This window comes from Pseudonaja textilis, chromosome 5 (assembly GCF_049901715.1).
Source record: "Pseudonaja textilis isolate UNSWEBS1 chromosome 5, rPseTex1.2, whole genome shotgun sequence".
Taxonomy (NCBI): domain Eukaryota; kingdom Metazoa; phylum Chordata; class Lepidosauria; order Squamata; family Elapidae; genus Pseudonaja; species Pseudonaja textilis.
In genome coordinates this window covers 71,968,814-71,989,441 of record NC_141994.1, presented here as the reverse complement: position 1 = coordinate 71,989,441, position 20,628 = coordinate 71,968,814, and the positions used below count along the sequence as shown (strand labels likewise).

The 20,628-nt window shown below is 45.9% G+C and overlaps 1 protein-coding gene across 1 annotated transcript in view; it reads left to right on the top strand.

The window, feature by feature from the left end:
• The window catches only part of PLXNA4 (plexin A4), a 546,538-nt gene that overhangs the window by 29,413 nt on the left and 496,497 nt on the right, over positions 1-20,628 (top strand). The window contains exon 2 of the mRNA XM_087935355.1: positions 16,080-17,356. Within this exon, the coding sequence (XP_087791481.1) occupies positions 16,175-17,356 (1,182 nt within the window). The 5' untranslated portion in view covers positions 16,080-16,174. The remainder of the gene's footprint in view (positions 1-16,079; positions 17,357-20,628) is intronic.

The window sequence follows — 20,628 nt, the reverse complement described above, 5'->3', positions numbered from 1 at the left end:
CCCTGGTCCTTCTCTTCACTAGACCAGCCAGGCCCAGTTCCTGCAACCGTTCATCGTATGTTTTAGCCTCCAGTCCCCTAATCCTCTTTGTTGCTCTTCTCTGCGCTCTTTCTAGAATCTCCACATCTTTTTTTGCATCGTGGTGACCAAAACTGGATGCCGTATTCCAAGTGTGGCCTTACTTAGGCTTTGTAAACCGGTACTAGGACTTCACACGATCTTGATTCTATTCCTCTTTTAATGCAACCTAGGATTGCGTTGGCTTTTTTTGGCTGCTGCTACATTTTGACTTTACAGCTCGTCCTTGACTTACGACCACAGTTGGGGAGATAATTTCTGTGTCAACTAAAAAAAATACTCCTTTGGTCTTTTTAGTTGCCAGGAGAAAGGAAATGGGGGAAAGCAGTGCATTCCTTAAATGCCTCAGATATTTGTTAGGCAACCAAAGCTGTTGCTCGCAAGATTATTACTGGAGAGCGTGATTGATGACTCTTGTCTATGGATGTGTCCCATTGGAGATTACATCCAGGGGATGAGGGAAGACCAGGGTCAAGGGAGAAATGACAGATTTAACAGATAATCAGAGTTGGAAGGGACCTTGTCAGTCATCTAGTCCAACCCCCCGCCCAAGCGGGAGACCCTACACCATTTCTGACAAATGGCAGTCCAACCTCTTCTTGAATGATGTACCTTAGTGTCAGCTGCACCCAGGTAACGCCAACATGGTCACTCCTAATAAATCAAATTGTTTTACTCTGAGAGATGTGGCTAGAGACTTATGATTTGAATGGGGATGGATTTGTCGGAGCCCTGACATTCTGTTGCTAAGCTACACAGTTGTTAAACAATCCCTTATGCAAGATTATGCAACTTTTGGGGGGGCCCAAGATTGTTAAGCATATGAGTGCTGTTGTTTAAGTGAATCACACACACTGATGTTAAATGGCTTGCTCTGTTGACTTCGCTTGTTGGAAGCCGACTGGGAATGTTAAAAATGGCGATCACATGACCTTGGGATGACAATAAATACAAGCTGATTTTTGAGAGCCAATTGAGTCTCGTGGTTAAGGCATCAGGTTAGAAACCAGGAGACTAAGAGTTCTAGTCCCACCTTAGCCCTGAAAACCGGCTGTGTGTGACTTTGGGCCAATCACAAGGAAAAAGTGAGTTCTAGTCCCGCTTTAGGCATCAAAGTCAGCTGGGCGACTTTGAGCCAATCACCAGGAGACGATGAGTTCTAGTCCCGCATTAGGCATGAAAACCATCTGGGTGACTTTGGGCCAATCACTGACAGACAATAAGTTCTCTTCCCACCGTAGGCATCAAAGCCAGCTGAGTAACTTTGAGCCAATCCCAGGGAGGCGGTGAGTTCTAGTACCACTTTAGGCACGAAAGCTGGCCGGGTGACTTTGAGTCAATCACCAGGAGACAAGGAGTTCTAGCGCTGCCTTAAGCATGAAAGCCAGCCGGGTTGTCTTCGGGCCAGTCCCTCTCTCCCAGCCCAATCCACCTCACAAGGCTGTTGTTGTGGGGAAAATAGGAAGAGGAAGGAGTCTTGGATAGGCTCACTATATCTTAGGTTACTTATAAAAATAGTAAAGGTGGTTATTTAACTTTAAGTAAATAAAATAAATCACACGTTATGCGGCTCGCTGACTGACATTGGTAGCCCGTCCCAATCCCCACGGATTGCAAAACACAAAACTGCAAGACAAGCATGTCCATAAATCAGAAATCCCAGCTGCTTGAAAAGTGCTAAATTTTCCTGGAACTCTCTCTGTAAACAAAGATGTATATATAAAGTGACTTTGGCAAAAAACAGCTGCTTCTTCCTCTCGGGTGGAACTTGTTTGCCTTTCGAACCCCGGGGTATGTTTTTGTCCTACAAAACAGACAAGATGCTAAGGGAGACAATCCCAGTTTGTGGTTTTGTGGTGGTTTTCATTTTGGACCAGGTCCCAGGCAAGTTGTCCCATCTTCACAATGGTGGCAGAGGCTGTGGGGTGTCGCATCCAAGGGATTCAGACAGTGGTGGGATTCAAATAATTTAAAAACCGGTTCTCTGACCTAATGATTTCTTCCAATAACCAGTTCACCAAATTGCTCAGAAAGTTAACAATTGGTTCTCCCAAACTGGTGTGAACCGGCTGAATCGCACCACTGCATTCAACCGCTGAAACTCGGTTGGCTTTGGGCTGGCTGTTTTCTCAGCACAACCTACCTTACAGGAGGGTTGTGAAATGACAAATGAAAGTGTCAGCTTTGGAAGAACGGTTACAGAAACTGGGCTTGGCTTGTCTAGTGAAGAGAAGGACCAGGGGAGACAGGACAGCGGTCTTCCACTATTTGAAGGGCTGCCACAGAGAGGAGGAAGGGGTCAAGCTATTTTCTAAAGTACCTGTAGTCCAGACAAGGAATAATGGATGGAAACTGAACAAGGAGAGATTTAATCTGGAAATAAGGAGAAACTTTCTGACAGTGAGGTCAATCAACCAATGGAACAGAAGTTGCCTTTAGAAGTTGTAGGAGCATCATCACTTGAGGTTTTCAAGAAGAGATTGGACTGCCATTTGTCAGAAATGGTGTAGGGTTTCCTGCTTGGGTGGGGGGTTGGACTAGATGACCTGTAAGGTCCCTTCCAACTGATTATCTGTTATCTGAAGCCATATTCCCCGCTGCCAGACAGCCTGGGAGACTGGGAGGGGACTGATTTCAATTAAGTAGCTCTAAGTAGACAAAATATAATTCTTCTGTTAGTCCAAGGTCGTTGAGTATGGCACAGGATGAAATAAGGATCTTACTTTTGAAACAGATTGTGATTGGGCCACGTGATGTGATGATGGCCAAGGAGGGATGGATTTGTAGTTTGAGAAATTGTGGAAAGCCCGAAAAAACATTTAGATTCAGGATTCCACAGATGTGCCAGGTGCTCTTCTAATAAAGGTACTTTTGAAATACGTTTGTCTTGGAGTTACTGATCGGAGTGGAGGTTTGCTGGAACACTAACAGGAGGAACACTGTATTCCAGTTGGAGGAGAGAAACTTGCTATACAGTTAGTCCTCGACGTATGACCACAACGGAGCCCAAAATTCCCACTGCTAAGCAATTGTGAAGTGAGCTGTCCATATTTTACGACCTTTCTTGTGACAGTTGTTAAGCGAATCACTGCAGTTGTTGAGCTGCTAACAGGGTTGCTTGGTGAATCTGGCTTCCCCCGTTGACTTTGCTTAGGAGGAGGTTAGAAAAAGATCACATGACGGCAACCGTCATAAATATGAGTCAGTTCCCAAGCACCTGGGTTTCAGTCATGTGATGCTGCCATGGTTGTAAGTGTGAAAAACAGCTGGGAGTGATTTTTTTTTCAGTGCCATTATAACTTCGGTCACAACTGTCGTCAGTCGAGAACTGCCCGTATCGCCATCTTAATTTCCTGGGGAAGTAATGAAAGTGGCTAAAATTGCATCCCAAGGTTTATAAGTCATCTAGGGACAGAGAAAGAGAGAAAGAGAGAAAGAAAGGCAGAGCCTGGGCTGTCTGTCAGCCCTCAGATGGGGAGTCAACAGCCCTAGGTCTGGAGGTAGCTGATGAGGAAGAGGAGGAATAGTCCAGTACCTGATGCATAGATGTACAGAAGGCAGAGGAGAGGAGAGCAGTGGAAATCTATGGGCTGGTCCTTGGGATGGAAGAGCCACCACTGCTAACGAAGCCCCACCCTCGGGGATAAAAGAGGCAGAGGGCAGAGATGAATAGATGTGGCAGACATGTGCCGGATGGACTTGTTAGCCTGCAGTAAGAGAAACTTTTTGACGAGGAGAGGAGAGCAGTGGAAATCTATGGGCCGGTCCCTGGAACGGAAGAGCCACCGCTATTAGCGAAGCTCCACCCTAGCTCTGGGGATAAAAGGCAGGGAGTGGAGATGAATAGATGTGGCAGAAAACTATTCATCTCCACGCCGGACGGGTTTGTTATCCTGCGGTGAAGAGAGAAACTTTTCGCCGGGGCTCCTAATAAAGGAATGTTTTGAGTTCATATCAAAGGGTTCGTCATATCTGGGGAGCTGGGTGAGAATACAGCCACACCCAAAGACAATACGTCGCCTGGATAGCACAATAGCTCTGGGACATCATGAAGAGGCCGTAATTGCTTTATCCAGCTTATATGAGTCTAATGCAGGTTTCTGGGAAGGAGAACGGAGGCGTATTTCAGGAAGCATCATCCTTACGATGATATCACGGCAACCGTAGCGCCAGGTGAGCTCAAGCAAGGCTTGAGTCAGACAAAGCAACTTGTCTCCCTGATTCTTCGAACAGGGAGATCAAGGTTCACGCCCTTCGTTCTGACTCTGGTTTTCTGCATGTGTGTCAGCGATTCACCCAACGGAGAAGCTGATGATCTACGGGAAATGGATTTCATCAAGAGAATTGGGAGAGATGAATCAGAGAGGCCACCTGTTTTATTTGATCTGATGTTAAACGGAAGGAGAATTTCTGCTGTATTGGTCAAAGATTCTGGGGGAAAATATATATATATATATTTACATTTTCTTGGCCTCTCTTTGCAGGCAAACTCTGTAAAGTTCGCAGCACCTGCTTTTAAGGTTGAAGTCCAAACCAGGATTGCAGGAGATTAAGGACTTCAGGCTTTTAGCTCAACAACAGGAGGAGGAAGGACTTCAGGTAGTCCTCCACATACATCAGTTGGTTTAGGGACTGTTTGAAGTTGCAACGGTACTGAAAAAAAGGGACTTATGACCATTTTTTTCACACTTATGACCATTGCAGTATGCGGATGCTTGACAACCGGTTCATATTTATGATGGTTGCAGTGTCCCGGGTCATGTGGTTACCTTTTGCGACTTTCTGACAATGGGGAAGCCAGATTCACTTAACAACCATATTAACTTTCCAGTTTAACAACTGAGTATTACACTTAATGTGGAAAGAAAACTTGTAAGACCAGGGGCAAAACTCACTTAGCAAATTTCTCACTTAGCCAATATAACTTCAGGGCTCTGGTGATTTCTAGTCCTGCCTTAGGCATGAATGCTGGCTGGGTGGGCCGATTACCAGGAGATTGTCAGTTCTAGTCCCGCCTTAGGCATGAAAGCTGGCTGGGTGGGCCACTTACCAGGAGATGGTGAGTTCTAGTCCTGCCTTAGGCATGAAAGCTGGCTAGGTGGGCCACTTACCAGGAGATGGTGAGTTCTAGTCCCGCCTTAGGCATGAAAGCTGGCTAGGTGGGCCACTTACCAGGAGATGGTGAGTTCTAGTCCCGCCTTAGGCATGATAGCTGGCTGGGTGGGTCACTTACCAGGAGATGGTGAGTTCTAGTTCTGCCTTAGGCATGATAGCCAACTGGGTGACTTTGGGCCACTTACCAGGAGATGGTGAGTTCTAGTCCCGCCTTAGGCATGATAGCCAACTGGGTGACTTTGGCCCACTTACCAGGAGATGGTGAGTTCTAGTCCCGCCTTAGGCATGAAAGCCGGCTGGGTGATTTTGGACCAATCCCTCTCTCAGTCCAACCCACTTCACAGGGTTGTTGTTGTGGGGAAAAAGAAGAGGAGGGAGGTGTGCTGGATATGTTCGCCGTTTAGAGTTGGTTTGTAAAAATAATAAAGGCAGGATATAAATCAATAAGTAAATCAGTAAGGGTGAAAGGTAAACCAGCTTTGCTTAAGTCCCGTTGTCTTTCATGGGACTCAGACAATTCCTACCCAGTGACTTTTGCATCCTGATGATGGTCACAGTCCAAACAGATGCATCTGTTGTTTCCCCAGGATGCTGTCCGTGTGGGAATGTTACAAAACTTGCCAGTGGACAAACCTGGACCTAACCCTGTTTTCCCCCTTCTCCCGTGGTTAGAGATGCCAAAATTAGAGATGTCAACTTCGCTTTGTCGCCTGCTAATTGCTGCCAATCAAACAGATGTTTGCAGCCTAGCTGGAAGAGCTCTACGACTGTTTACATGACGTGTGACAGTCGGAGCATCTGTGCTGTGGCAAGATAGACGGGAAGCTTCATCTCATCCTTTCCCAACTTGGCGCCCTCAGTTTCCCAAATCTTGAACCAGGATTTGGAGTAGGTCATGGTGGCTGGGTGCTAGTTAGCTAGTTCCAACCAGGCAGATGTTTCAGGTGTGGCCAAAGAGCGCAGTGGATTGTCTAGATGTTCTAGGGTCTTAGTTTAGTTCAGTTTGAAAATGTATTTGCCTCTCTTTGTGCATTTGAACTAGATTTTGCAACCAGCTCTCCAGCTCTGCTGTTTCCAGATATTTTGGGCTTTGCTTAAATCCCTTGATAAGTGCGACGTTTGGATTATAGGCGCTGAAGATAGAACATCCGAAGGGCATCAAGACGGAGGAAAGTTCGCTAAAGATAGTTTGATGCTTGTATCTCAGACCTCCTCCTCCTCCTCCTCCTCCTCCTCCTCCTCCTCCTCCTCCTCCTCCTCCTCCTCCTCCTCCTCCTCCTCCTCCTCCTCCTCCTCCTCCTCCTCCTCCTCCTCCTCCTCTCCTCCCTCTCTTCTTCTTCTTCTTCTTCTTCTTCTTCTTCTTCTTCTTCTTCTTCTTCTTCTTCTTCTTCTTCTTCTTCTTCTTCTTCTTCTTCTTCTTCTTCTTCTTCTTCTTCTTCTTTCTCTCCCTCCTTCCCCTCCTCCTCCATCACCCAGAATTCATAGATTCCTGGTTACTAGTCTAGCATCTTTACCAGGATTGTGGGAGATAAGATATCCCTTTTAACCTTGATCAAATAAACCAATTTTATAATCCTTCCTTCTGCTTCTAACAATATTTAATCCCTTGAAATAATCTCCCAGACCTAGAAGTTGATTTCTTTTCATTTTTTCTTTACTCCTTTTTGCAATTTTTTTTTTCCAAAATTTTAACAAACATTCTTTGCAGAAAACATTTTCCAGGCCTTTCCTTTGATTTGTCATTTGTGTTTCCCTTTTAATTTTTAAACTTTGCCCAGTTTATTTTCTTCTTTTTTACAGCCGGTAAACCATCGTTTTCCAAATAATTCTTATTTGTAGTTTTCACTTTCGATACTTCTGTCTTGTTAGATAAAATTTGTTGGACATATGTCATTCCTTCATTAAATAGCCATAGCCATAGAATTAGACATCATTACTGAGAACATTGGTATTGTAGTTATTAATTTCTGGTTCCATTCTTCAAATATCTCCTTTAATATTTCTGAGGCTTAAACATTTAATGTCATGTTGCAAATCTCAGTATTAACTGATGTCAAGAATAAGATTATATATTTTTTGTTCTGCTTTGAATCTTTAGTGTCCACTTTCTAAAATCATTGCTTTATGTCATCTTTGTTATGAATAGGTCTGTTTCCTATGACAAGCTGTTTATTTTCTATCACTAATTACCAGGGCTTTGCGGGAACATAATGCTGCGCCGCCCACATGGCTCGCGGGAACACAAGGCTTGCATCGCTTGCATTGCGAACAACATGAGGTAGTGAGGGGAGGGGGGAAAAGGTGGAGGGGGGAACTTGCCCCTCTGCCTCATACACCTGGCCTGGCCATCAGGCTGCTTCTTTCTGCTTCTTTCTTTCTTCTGCTTTTGGCTGCATGCAAGGAAAGCCGCCAAAGTCTTTCTTTCTCTCCCCCAAACTCCGCCAGAAATGAGTCTTTGGGACCCTGCAAGGCCTCCTGCTCCAAGAGGCTGCGCCAGCAAAGACTCATTTCTGGCAGCGTTTGGGGGAGAGAAGGAAAGATTTCTGCTGCTTCTGCTGCTTTCCTTGCATGAAGCCAAAAGTCTCTTCTCTCTCTCTCTCTCTCTCTCTCTCTCTCTCCGCTGAGAATGGAGCTGGAGACAGTATCCTGCAATCTCAAATAAAGAATGATCGATTGGTAGGAAAATGGTGTGGGGAATTTTCCTGCAGACTTTTTTTGGGATTTTCCCAGGGTCTCTGCTGCTTTCTGCAGAAACCCTGGGAAAACATCCAAAAGGTTGGCGACCCCTGATCCAGAGCACTTGTGGGCAATCTCTTGTCCTCTCGTTATCTGGAGAGAGTCTAAGGAACCTGTCTCCCTGCCAGTTTCTTAGTCTTTGTCGTCGTATTGTTAGCTCTGCTATCATGGAGCAGTGTTCAGTTTGCTATGCTTGTTCTGAAAGTCCAATGCTCCACCCATACGATGTGCTACGTTCTGTTTTTCAACCTTGGCAACTCTAAGACGTCTGGACTTCAAATTTTAACTCCAGGGGGAATTTTGGGAGTTGAAGTCCAGACCTCTTAAAAAGTGGCCACGGTTGAGAAACACTGCCGTAATATGACACTCTCACCAGAGTGTGTTTAGCCACAAGAGACCACTGTCAACATAAATGTAAAATGTTTATTGGAGAAGTTTTCTTATGCCATTTCTGTTTATAACCCTGGATCTCAAGTGGAGAATCTCTCTTCTCTAGAAGGGAGGGAGGAGAGGCTGTTTTCTTGGGAAAAAGAGAAGGAGGCGTGACAGTTCGCGTTAATTGTGAGAATTCTTCTTCCAGGTTCTTTCATTTCCTTCTCGTGCGACTAACCTGTTCTTTCTTTTTTCTTTTTCAAAATAACATTTCATTGTCTGCAAATCCAGCCGGCAGCCAGCAAAGCAGGCGAGCCAATTCAGAAAGGCAAATTTTCAATCACCTCACTTTATATTCATAACAAGCGGTCCAGTGGTGGGATTCAAAAAGTTTTACCCCCGTTTTGGTGGGTGTGGCTTGGTGGGCGCGCTTTGCACATGGGCACACACTTTGCACGCGCGCGTATGCCAAATGTGTACTTTGCACAGGCACAGAGGCCTTTCAACTCACCTCCTGCAAGCCTGCACTCTCCAGGTCACTTCACCAGCTACCACGCGTGGCACTCGCTGTGCCGCGCGCAAAGCAGCTGCTCTTCAAAGAAAAGTAAAGTTCTCCACTTAGGCAAGAAAAACCAAAAGTGCACATCTAGACTGGGTGAAACCAGGCTCAATAGCAGGAACTGTGAGAGGGATCTTGGAGTCTTAGTGGACAACCAGCTAAATAGGAGCCAGCCGTGTGCAGCAGCAGCCAAAAAAGCCAATGCAATCCTAAATTGCATGAACAGAGGGATTCATTCGAGATCAAGTGAGGTACTAATACCACTCTATAAAGCCTTAGTAAGACCACATCTAGAGTACTGCATCCAGTTTTGGTCACCACACTATAAAAAGATGTTGAGACTCTGGAAAGAGTGCAGAAAAGAGCAACCAGGCTGATTAGGGGACTGGAGGCTGAGGCATATGAAGAACGGTTCCAGGAACTGGGCCTGACTAGTCTAGGGAAGAGAAGGACCAGGGGAGACAGGATAGCAGTCTACCAATATTTGAGAGGCTGCCACAAAGAGGAGGAAGGGGTCAAGCTATTTTCCAAAGCACCTGAAGGCCAGAGAAGGAATAATGGATGAAAACTGAACAAGGAGAGATTCTACCTGGAAATAAGGAGAAACTTTCTGACAATGAGAACGATCAACCCACGGAACAGAAATTGCCCTCGGAAGTTGTGGGACCTTCATCACTTGAGACTTTCAAGAAGGGATTGGAGTGCCATTTGTCAGAAATGGTGTAGGGACTCCCGCTTGGTCGGGGGGTTGGACTAGATGACTTATAAGGTCCCTTCCAAGTCTGATGATCTGTTTATCTGTTTAAATTCAGAGGATAAAGATGGGTCTGGGAGTCCAGGCGGGCAGGTGGGCCCAACAGCAGAGCAGTGGGAGAACCAGTTCATTCTCTACTGCTCATTGCCGCTACCAGCTCGGCTGAACTGGGCTGAACTGGTAGAATACCACCACTGAAGCAGTCCTCAGGTTACCACCATTCGTTTAGTGACTATTTGAAGTTACAACAGCACTGAAAAAGTGTCTTATGATTCTTTTTCACACACATGACTGTTGCAGCATCCCCATGGTCACCTGATCAACATTTGGACGCTTGGCAACTGTCTCATACTTACAACGGTTATAGTGTCCCAGGTTATGGGATCACCTTTTGTGACCTCCTGACGAGCAAAGTCAGTGGGGAAGCCAGATGCCCTTAACAACCGTGTTACTAACTGAACAGTTCGTTTATTTGTGTTGTAGAAAGTTAGCACCTACCCCTCTCCCAGAAGAATGAATTATTTTGAGAAATATTAAAAAGGCAGAATGTTATATTTCCCTGGATGAGAAGGGGAGAGAGATGCTTTTGGAAAGCAGCCCCCACCTTCCTTAATAGCCCCCAGCAGATGTCAGCATTTAAGAGATAAAGAGATAGATAGCTCTATTCATAAGCAAGTACCCTCATCCAAGATCCAACAGAGGTAGGATTAGCTCTCAGCCACAATAGGAATTGCCCAACAAGCCCCTTCGTTGCATCTGCCAAACTTCAACCAAACTTAGCTCAGACAAACTCCTAGGATTTGTACTTTGCCTATACAGCCAGCTATGACCCCTACATGGCCCCATGGGAGTCTGACAAAAGCCAATAGAATGCATGTTCTTGCATAGGAACAGGAAGCTCATGTGCAAAGCCCAAGAGAAGGTTTTTTTTTTAAAAAACCCACTCTCAACTCCATTTGGTCAGCTGCAGCAGGGAACCATGGGCTTGGTGGTTCTGCTTCATCATTAAACAATATTTCCAATCAGCTTCCATGTTTCCAGTGTCTTTGTCCAGGCTTGGAACTGAACCGGAACGATATTTCTTCCAACAGTGTCAGAAGCATCACAATCGAAATAAAGCACACCACGCAACATAAAACTTAAAATAGCAAATACAAGATTAAAAATATAGGTACAAGTTAAAGGAATATTTCAATGCAGAAGTATCTGAAGCGTAGCGAGATGCTTATTCCTACCTATAACCAACTGCGGCGATTCACTTAACAACTATGGCAAGAAAGGTTGTAAAAGGGAGCAAAACTCACTTAACCCGTCTTGCTTAACAACAGTAATTTTGGGGTTCAATCGTGATCGTAAATTGAGGGCGACCTGTAATTGTTTGAGCAACCATTTGTCTTGCCTGTTTCTTTGCCGTTTTTCTATCCCTCTGAGGGTTGTGAGCGTCCCTGTCAGTGGTAATCAGGATTTATTAAAAGAAGCCAGCGAGAGGCGGGAGAAAATGTTTTGCAGAGATTAAAGAGGATTGTGAGCTGATCTTGGGCTGAATTACTAGGCAGCTGGATCTGTTTGCTTAAGTCAGCATCTCGCTTAAGAAAACTGCTTCTTCTTCTTCTTTTTTTCTTTCCTGTCTCTGCCGTCCTTGAGTGCAGCTTTAGAAGAAGGGAGATAGACAACACTGGAGACCTAACGTCGAAGATAGAAGTAGTCCTTGACTTACAGCAGTTTGTTGAGTGACCGTTGAAGTTACAAGAGTGCTGGAAAAAGTGACCCTGGGTCGTTTTTCACATGACCTTTGTAGCACCCCCTTGACCACGTGATCAAAATGCAGATGCTTGGCAACTGGTTCATATTTATGATGGTTGCAGCATCCTGGGGTCACGTGATCCCCTTTTGCGACCTTCTGACCAACAAAGGGGAAGCCAGATTCACTCAACAACTGTGTAACTAACTGTCATGCCCCTGTTGAAATCTGATTCCAAGGAGGAGGTTGAACAGCTGACAGGGAGTGTGGGAGTGTGGCTCCGGTGGCTGTGGAGGAAACTGGGGAAGGGCACAGTCTGGCTGGGCATTCAAAGGAAGACCCAGGCCCACCCCCTCTTCAACCTAGGACACGCAGGGAGGAACAGATAAGGGAGCAATGTGGGTTATGGGGGAGAAAAAGGCCCTGATTCCCTTCATTAGCTGCATCTGGGAAACAAGATTTAAAAAGGGCATTTGCGCACAGAACCTTGCTGGAAGCAAAGCCTGCATTATCTTTGTCAAGTCTTATCTGGGTTCTGGCATCCTCTCAATTGTGTGTGTTTCGTATTCTTTTGAAGTCTGCCATTCTTTATCCTGCGCTGTCTCATTAATTGCTGCAGTGTGGTTTGTGTTGGTTTTTATTTATAATTTATATGTACTTTGGGGTCAAATGGAATTTCTTCTCTTTAAAAACTGTTCTTGGGAGAGTTTTTTCTCCAGCCGATGATAACTGGACATTGGAGGCCAAGTTGGAGGAATTAAAGGGACTTTACCTAGTTTTGTGACTTTGTTGCTTTTGTGCCACGCCCCGGGTCATCACACTAACTGAACAATTTCAGTGTTCATTTCACTTAATACCTGTGATGGGTTATAAAAGGGGGCAATTTAATTTCACCAATATCTTGCTTAGCAGCAGAAATTTTGGGCTCAGTTGTGGCCATAGGTCGAGAAGGACTACCTGTACTTGGGGTGGGGGGAGCAACCTGGCCTCTCCTTCCAGCTGAAAAGACCTTCCCTCTCCCTCAGTGCTAATAAACTCAGAGGAAAAATACTCGATCCATCCCAGCATGCACTTTTTTGAACTTGAGTAAGGTGTGGTAACATCTTTAAAGGAGATAGGAAACTTTGGAAGGGTGAGTTCTATTCCTGCTTTTGGCATGAAAGCTGGTGGGTGACTTTGGGCCAATAACCAGGAGATCATGAGTTCTAGTCCCACCCTAGTATGAAATCTGACTGAGTGAGTTTGGGCCGGTTACCAGGAAAATGGCGAGATCTAGTCACAAATTAGGTATAAAAACCGGCTGGGAGACTTTGGACCAATCACCAGGTGATGGTGAGTTCTAGCTCTGCCTTAGGCATGAAAGTCATCTGGGTGGCTTTGGATAAATCACCAATGGATTGTGAGTTCTAGTCACAGATTAGGCATGAAAACTGGCTGGGAGATTTTGGGCCAATCGCCAGGAGACAGTGAATTGTAGTCCCACTTTAGGCATGAAAACTCGCCGAGAGATTTGGGGCCAATCTCCAGGAGATGGTGAATTGTAGTCCCACTTTAGGCATGAAAACTGGCTGAGAGATTTTGGGCCAATCACCAGGAGACAGTGAATTGTAGTCCCACTTTAGGCATGAAAACTGGCTGAGAGATTTGGGGCCAATCGCCAGGAGACAGTGAATTGTAGTCCCACTTTAGGCATGAAAACTGGCCGAGAGATTTTGGGCCAATCACCAGGAGATGGTGAATTGTAGTCCCACTTTAGGCATGAAAACTGGCCGAGAGACTTTGGGCCAATCACCAGGAGATGGTGAATTGTAGTCCCACTTTAGGCATGAAAACTGGCCGAGAGATTTTGGGCCAATCACCAGGAAATGGTGAATTGTAGTCCCGCCTTAGATATGAAAGCCAGCTTAGTGATTTGGGGCCAGTCTTTCTCTTTCTTTCTCTTTCTTCTCTTTCTCCTTCTTTCTCTTTCTTTTTCCTCTCTTTCTTTTTCTTCTCTTTCTCTTTCCCTTTCTCTTCTCTTTCTCTTTCTCCTCTTTGTCTTTCTTCTCTTTCTCCTCTTTCTCGTTCTTTACAGCCCAAACCACCTCACGGGGTTTGTTGTTGTGGAGAAAACAAGAGGAAGAAGAATTGTTAGGTATGTTCACTGCCTTGGATTATTTATATAAATAATCATGGCAGAATCTAAATAAAGCACATCAAGTGTGAACATATTAAGATATTGAATTTAGTTCTCAGAACAGCAAAGCGTACAAGAAACCAGAACACACAAAAATTGTAGTGGATTAGTTAGAGAGCGCTGACTCATGCATGAGGCAATCTACGTGCTGATTGGTTGCCATGGGTGGAAAGGGGGAGTTTCCCTTTTTTCCCGCCTTTTTTTCTTCTGTGGGTTCTGTATACTGTAAAAATTTACCTCATGATGATGTTGCTGCATTCCTGATAGTCCTGTGTTCTTCCTTTTCTGGATGATGACAAAGACTGTTGTCAATTTAAACGTTAAATATATTTAATATTTATAGAAAAGACCACAAGTTTGTGTCAATGTCTCTGACTTCATCTGGACCCTGACAGAAGACATGGAAAAAAAAATGGCTGGCTTCCCACAGCGCAGTTCTCCAATTTAATTTTAGCCATTATACAGTCAACCTCCTATAGGCCTTAATTTGATTTTCCCTGCTTTCTTTTGTTTCTTTCCTTGTTTATACCTGCAGCCAGGCCAGGGTAGTTTTTAAAACAACAACAAAAAAAAAACAACGGTGACTAACCTCACTTAGAGACGTGAGGACAATGAAAGCATGCAAATATCCCTAAAAGGCATAAGATTAAGGAGGGAAACGCTTGTTTGTCCAAATAAGGATAAAGTTCTTTTTGCATCTTTAAGCGTTTTGTTTTTTTTCCAGGAAGCAAAATGTGAAACTTTGAACCTTCTGCTTTGTTGGGGAAAAGAATCGAAAAATAATAATAAAAAAAGATAGCCCTGAAAACTTGAGGCATGGTAAACATGCACAAATACAAAGTAAAATCTCTCAGGCCATGTGTCTGATTGTGTTTGTGTGGAATTTGCAACTCATCTCCATGTTTCAGCCACGTCTTTACAGCCCCAATCTTGGCTGTAGTTTTAAGCTGGATTGAATTTTGAATCGATAAAGCCGGCAGAATCCTGAGCCTCCGGCTTCCTTTTGGCTCCCATTTTATCTTTTTGTGTTCTGGGGATTGATTTGCGTTGCGTTCCCGTTATCTGGCTTTTTTCCCTCCACCTCCCAAATCTTTGGAGGGAGACAATGCAATTTCACCGTTTTCAGATACGGGCTGTTGGGATTTGGGCGAGAGAGGCTGCACTTTGGCTGTGGTTTCCCAAAAAGATGGAGACGCGGAGCAACAACTTAGTAAGGTTTCCTTATTCCGTAGGCCTTGACTTTAGGACCGTAACGGAGCCCAAAATTTCCATCGTTAACTGAGACAGTTTTGAATGAATTTTTCTCCCTTTTACGACTTTCCTTGACACAGTTGTTAAGTTAGCAATAACAATAGCATTTAGACTTTTATACCGCTTCATAGTGCTTTCCAGCACTAAGGCAGGACTAGAATGTATGCTCTCCTGCTTTCTAACCTGGTGCCTTCATGACGTATGAACTGTTTCCTCCAATGTTCTCCAATATCCAGGCCTTCAAGGGCCAACTTTCCTAGTCGTGTTGTCGGCCAGCAAATCTGAGAACCAAAGTCCCAGCCACCTGAGAACCAGGTTAGAGAAGGTGGTTGGGAATGTGCAATGCTGAGTCTGTTTCTGCTGTTTTGACGGGAGGCGAAGTGTTTGCTTATTCTGGTTTGCGATCGCTTTTCTCCCTTTTTGGCCAAGGATAAGTCAGGTTTCTTGAATTATGGCACCCAGTGGTGGGATTCAATTTTTTTTTACTACCGGTTCTGTGGGCGTGGCTTGGTAGGTGTGGCTTGGCTTGGCGGGCATGGCAGGGGAAGGATACTGCAAAATCCCCATTCCCTCCCCACCCCACTAACCTGCTTTCCAGCTCCGTTCTCCTGTGCAGGGCAACCAAAGAAGACCCAGTCGATCAGCTGTGGGTGTGGCTTGGCGGGCATGGTGTTCTGTGGGCATGGCTTGGCTTGGTGGGCGTGGCAGGAGAAGGATACTGCAAAACCCCCATTCCTTCCCCACCCCACTAACCTGCTTTCCAGCTCCATTCTCCTGTGCAGGGAAACCAAAGAAGACCCAGCCAATCAACTGGGACTTGGGAGGCAGAGAATAGATGGGGGTGGAGCCAATCAGAGGTGGGATTTACCGGTTCTCTAAACTAGTCAAAATTTCCACTACCAGTTCTCCAGAACTGGTCAGAACCGGCTGAAGACCACCTCTGGTCCCCATCCCACTAACCTTGGTGGGCGTGGCAAGGGAAGGATACTGCAAAATCCCCATTCCCTCCCCACCCCACTAACCTGCTTTCCAGCTCTGTTCTCCTGTGCAAGGCAACAAAAGAAGACCCAGCCGATCAGCTGGGACTCAGGAGGTAGAGAAGAGATGGGGGAAGGGCCGGTCAGAGGCAGTATTTGCCAGTTCTCCGAACTACTCAAAATTTCCGCTACTGGTTCTCCAGAACTGGTCAGAACTGGCTGAATACCACGTCTGATGGCACCCCTCTTGGAGGTCTGAATAGGAGGGGAAGGAAATGCTTTTCAGTAATGGGCTCTCTGTTTTTCTCCTTTTCTCTTAGGATAAGCAGCACCCCAGGATCTGCACTCTGGCAACCTTGTTTATTGTTTTCCACCACGCTTCCAATTTAGGAATACAAAAATTACTTTTGCCATCATGTCAGGAGACATGTGGAGATGGACCTGCCTTGGCTTGCATCTTGTCTTCTGCACTGTGGGTCCATCTTCGGCCACTAGGCTGCTGCCCTCTCACCCAAAGAAACCTTTCTTGACCTTCTCCTCAGAATCCACTGAGATCTCCTTCAATCACTTGGTGGTCGACAAACGGAAAGGATCTATTTACTTGGGGGCTATCAACTGGATCTACAAGCTCTCCAGCGACCTGGTGGTGGAGGCCCGTCACGAGACAGGTCCGGATATTGATAACCCCAAATGTTATCCTCCCAGGCTGGTCCAGCCATGCAATGAACCGTTGACCTCCACCAACAACGTCAACAAGATGTTGTTGATCGACTACAAAGAGAACAGGTTGATCGCCTGCGGCAGTTTATACCAGGGGATCTGTAAACTCTTGAGATTGGATGACCTCTTTAAACTTGGGGAGCCCTTCCACAATAAGGAGCACTACCTCTCTGGGGTGAATGAGAGCGGCTCCGTGTATGGAGTCATTGTTTCTTACAGCAACATGGATGACAAGCTGTTCATTGCCACAGCGGTTGACGGGAAGCCTGAATACTTCCCCACCATCTCTAGTCGGAAGCTCCCGAAAAATTCGGAAGCGGAAGGAATGTTTGCCTACGTTTTCCACGATGAGTTTGTGGCTTCCATGATCAAAATCCCATCAGACACGTTCACTATCATCCCAGACTTTGATATCTATTACATCTACGGCTTCAGCAGTGGTAATTTTGTCTATTTTTTGACCCTTCAGCCTGAGATGATTTCCCCGTCGGGTTCTACCACCAAGGAGCAGGTCTACACCTCAAAACTGGTCCGCCTCTGTAAAGAAGACACAGCCTTCAACTCTTACGTTGAGTTGCCCATCGGCTGCGAAAAGAACGGGGTGGAATACCGGTTGTTGCAAGCCGCCTATTTATCGAAGGCGGGATCCATCCTGGCTAGATCTCTGGGGATCCTGCCAGAGGACGATGTCCTCTTCACTGTCTTCTCCAAGGGGCAGAAGAGGAAGCTGAAATCCTTGGACGAGTCGGCCCTTTGCATCTTTCTTCTGAAGAAAATCAACGACCGGATCAAAGACCGGTTGCAGTCCTGTTACAGGGGAGAAGGCACGCTGGATTTGGCTTGGCTCAAAGTGAAGGATATCCATTGCAGCAGCGCAGTATGTCTCCATTCTGGCTAGGTTTTTTTTTTTAATTTATTTAAACCATTTTAGCTGGGTGAAAAGGCTGAAGGACCTGAAAATTCAGCCCAGATTTAGGGAGAGGTTTGGTGACGAGCGGGTTTTGTGAGTTGGGAGAAACATTTAAGAAAGAGTCTATGGCAGTGGTGGCTAACCTTTTTGGGCTCCTGTGCCAAAAATTGTGCGCATGTTTGCATGCTCGCGCTCGCGTGCCTGCACCCAGAAGGCAATGCACCCCCCCCCCACGTCCCTTATGCATGCACGTGCAATCCCCACCCATCCCTGTAGCCCCTTACCTGCACTGCGCCTCACAGGTGATTTTTGGCCAGTGTGAGATCTTTTTTGGCCTCCCAGAGGCTTCAGGAAGGCTTCTGCAAGCTTTTCAGGCCAAAAACTGAGCCTGTTTCGTCACTTCCGGTATTTCCGGAAAAACAGGAAGTGATGAAACGGGCCTAGTTTTCAGCCTGCAGAAGCCTGCAGAAGCCTTCCTGAAGTCTCTGGAAGGCTGAAAAAGGCCTCAAACTGGCCGAAAATCAGCTGTGGGGCATGTACATGTGCAGTGAGGTAAGTTTGCCTGCAGCTTGTGTGCTGGCACAAATGGCTCTGCGTGCCACCTGTGGCACGTGTGCCATAGGGGTGCTATCATGGGTCTATGGCAATGATGCCTAACCTTTTTGTCATTGTGTGCTGAAAGTGTGCACATGCACACAGGACAGCATGCACACATGCCTGAAAATACAATACAATGCACGTGCGATCCCCTCCCACTCATACCGTGCCCCCTGCGTATACCTGTGGGACCCCCATGCCCTCCCGCCCCCCCGCGCATGCGCACGCATCTCCCGCGTGCACCCCACCCTCCACGCATGCACGGCATATAACAGAAAATCAGCTGGCTGGCAGGACGAGTGCGTGCATGCTCAGTGGAACTGAGCTGGGGTGATGGCTCGGGTGCCCGCAGAGACGGGTCTGCACGCCACTTTCGGCATGCGTGCCATAGGTTCGCCATCACAGGTCTATGGCGATTCTCAAATCATCCAGGTCATGGTTGTCCACCAAAGGTGCTTTTTGTCGGGAAGCAACTGGACTTTCTGGTTTTTCTTAGAAGACATTTCACTTCTCATCCAAGAAGCTTCTTCAGCTCTGACTGGATGGTGGGGAATGGAAGTTGGAGCTGAAGAAGCTTCTTGGATGAGAAGTGAAACGTCTTCTAAGAAAAACCAGACAGTCCAGGTTTTTTTTGTTTATTTATTTATTTGTCAAGCGATTATAAGATAACAGGTATAAGTATAAACATGATTATGAATACATGAAATGGGTACATATAAGAAAAATAAAAGAAACAATAGGACAGGGACAGTAGGCACGATTGGTGCGCTTATGCACGCCCCCTACAGACCTCTTAGGAAAGGGGTGAGGTCAAGAGTAGACAGTCTAAGGTTAAAGGTTTATGGGGTTTGGGGAAGAAACCACAGAGTCAGGTAGAGGATTCCAGGCATTGACCACTCTGTGGCTGAAGTCGTATTTCCTGCAATCGAGTTTGATGCAGTTTACTTTGAGTTTGTATCTATTGTGTGCTCTTGCGTTGTTGCGGTTGAAGCTGAAGTAGTCATTGATGGGTAGAACATTGCAATGGATAATTTTATGTACTACGCTTAGGTCAGACCGTTGCTCTTGAAAAAGCACCGTTGGGACATTTAAGAAAGAGCTTCTCTGGGATGTACTTTGATTTGTGCAACTATCCATAGCAATCTAACTCCTAACTTAGTAGCTCTCGTGGGGTCCTTGAGTTTGGTGGTTTATAAGCTTCACTCCCTTCTAACACTGATGATGTTACCTAGTTGGGTAATGAAATGTCTGCAAGAAAGCCGCCAAGCTCAGAGAGCACCAAAGATGCCACAACTCCTCCTCCTCCTCCTCCTCCTCCTCCTCCTCCTCCTTTTTGAGCTGTGTGAACATCAACTCCCAGAATTCCCCTATGCTGCCTGGGGAATTCTGGGAGTTGAAGTCCACACAGCTCAAAGCTGCCAAGATCGAGAAGCACTGCTTTTTAACCAACATACTACACTGCAGCAGTAACCAGAGACAAAGAAGCAATAAGATGAACAAAGAATATGGGGAATTCTCGAAATACTTCATCCCTTTAAACCCCAATTGATGTTTGAAAACAGGCGGCAAAAATCTAGTTAGGATGCAAAGCGAGTTTTGCACTAGAGATTGTCTCATTCTTCCTGCCTCTCTCTGATTCCTCAGATTATACAGTACACAAAGCAAAAATAAATTGGTTTTAGACCCGAGATTGCAAACAGAATAAGGGATCATATCAAGGTCTTTATTTTGATTTCCTCAGATGGGAAAAGCTTTGCATGATTGGCATAAAAATATTATCATTTTCTTACATGATGCACGGTATTCAGATAGTGGGATATTTTTGTGGGAACTGAAGTCCACACATCTGAAAGCAGGCTGGCCCGGGGAATTCTGGGAGCTGAAGTCCACATGCCTTAAAGTGGACGATGTTGGAAAACGTTGCTCTAGCCAGTGTAGACAAAATTAGTCTTTAATCTTCTGTGGAGTTTATCTCTTCCTCCAGCTTACCTCGTAGTGTGGTAGAACCATGGTGGCGCAGTGGTTAGAAATCAGTATTGCAGGCAAACTCTGCCCACTGCCAGCAGTTTGATCCTGAAAGGCACAAGGGTGACTCAGCCTTCCATCCTTCGCAGATACATGAAATGAGGACCCAGATTGTTGGGGGCAACAGGCTGACTCTGTAAACTGCTTAGAGAGGGCGGTAAAAGTACTGTGAAGCGATATATAAGTTTAAGGGCTATTGGAAGGAAGGAAGGAAGGAAGGAAGGAAGGAAGGAAGGAAGGAAGGAAGGAAGGAAGGAAGGAAGGACGGACCTTGGTGACGCAGTGGTTAGAAAGCAGTACTGCAGGCAAACTCTGCCCACTGCCAGCAGTTTGATCCTGACCAGCTCAAGGCTGACTCAGCCTTCCATCCTTCTCAGATCGGTAAAATGAGAAGCCAGACTGTTGGGGGCAAGAGGCTGACTCCGTAAACTGTTTAGAGAGGGCTGGAAAGCACTGTGAAGCGGCATATAAGTCTAGGTGTTATTGCTATTCCTTCCTTCCTTCCTTCCTTCCTTCCTTCCTTCCTTCCTTCCTTCCTTCCTTCCTTCCTTCCTTCCTTCCTTCCTTCCTTCCTTCCTTCCCTCCTTCCTCCTTCCTTCCCTTCCCTTCCCTTCCCT